This window comes from Varanus komodoensis, unplaced genomic scaffold (assembly GCF_004798865.1).
Source record: "Varanus komodoensis strain SLA01 unplaced genomic scaffold, ASM479886v1 scaffold3, whole genome shotgun sequence".
Taxonomy (NCBI): Eukaryota; Metazoa; Chordata; class Lepidosauria; order Squamata; family Varanidae; genus Varanus; species Varanus komodoensis.
In genome coordinates, this window is record NW_025335761.1 from 64219118 (window position 1) to 64219773 (window position 656).

A 656-nucleotide genomic window follows, 5' to 3' on the forward strand; every position below is an offset into this window, starting at 1 on the left:
GCCTCGCCCCGTCCAGCGCGCACGTCGAGCGGCCGGCCGGCGCCGCTGGCCCGGAGCCGATCGGGCAGCCGCTCTCGCACGCCGCCCGGGGTTCCCCACCGGCTGGACTACACTTCCCATCACCCCGTCGCGCCCGGCCAACGTATGGCGAGATCGCCGGGCCAGAACGCCTGCAGAGCACCGGGCAGGGGAAGGCCGCCGCGCGTGGCTTTCCGGGGAAAGCCAGCCGGGACCCTCGGCTGCCTGGCGCAGAAGGCGCGGGTGCCCTCCACGGCCTGGCTGGCGCGGAGCAGAGAACTCGCTGCCCGCGGGATTCGAGTACTCCAGCTCCCATCGCACTTGGCTATTGGCCAAGCAGGCTGGGGGCCATGGGAGTTCTTGCCCAGGTTGTCGGTCCGTTCTAGAGTCATTCCGTGAGGGGTGTTTGTATTTAGCGTGTCGAGTGCTGTGCGCATTCGTTCCAAGAGCACAGCCCTATTTTCCTGTCCAGGTATGTGTGAATGAGCGAACAAGAGTGCAGAAACCTACCGTCCATCCCAGATGGGTTGTATCCTCAGTTCTCTGCCTGGGTCAAACAAGTATCTGTTGGGCATTTCCTAGCTTTGGGGCCTTGCCGAAATGAAATCCAGCAGCATAATCCTGCAGCTGTTTGCTCA

At 63.7% G+C, this 656-nt stretch overlaps 1 protein-coding gene across 1 annotated transcript in view; it reads right to left on the minus strand.

Annotated features, from left to right (window-relative positions):
- NID2 (nidogen 2) overlaps positions 1-410 on the minus strand; it is a 52260-nt gene extending 51850 nt beyond the window's left edge. The window contains exon 1 of the mRNA XM_044436268.1: positions 234-410. Coding sequence (XP_044292203.1) covers positions 234-410 — 177 coding nt within the window. The remainder of the gene's footprint in view (positions 1-233) is intronic.
- Between the last annotated feature and the right edge of the window lie 246 nt (positions 411-656).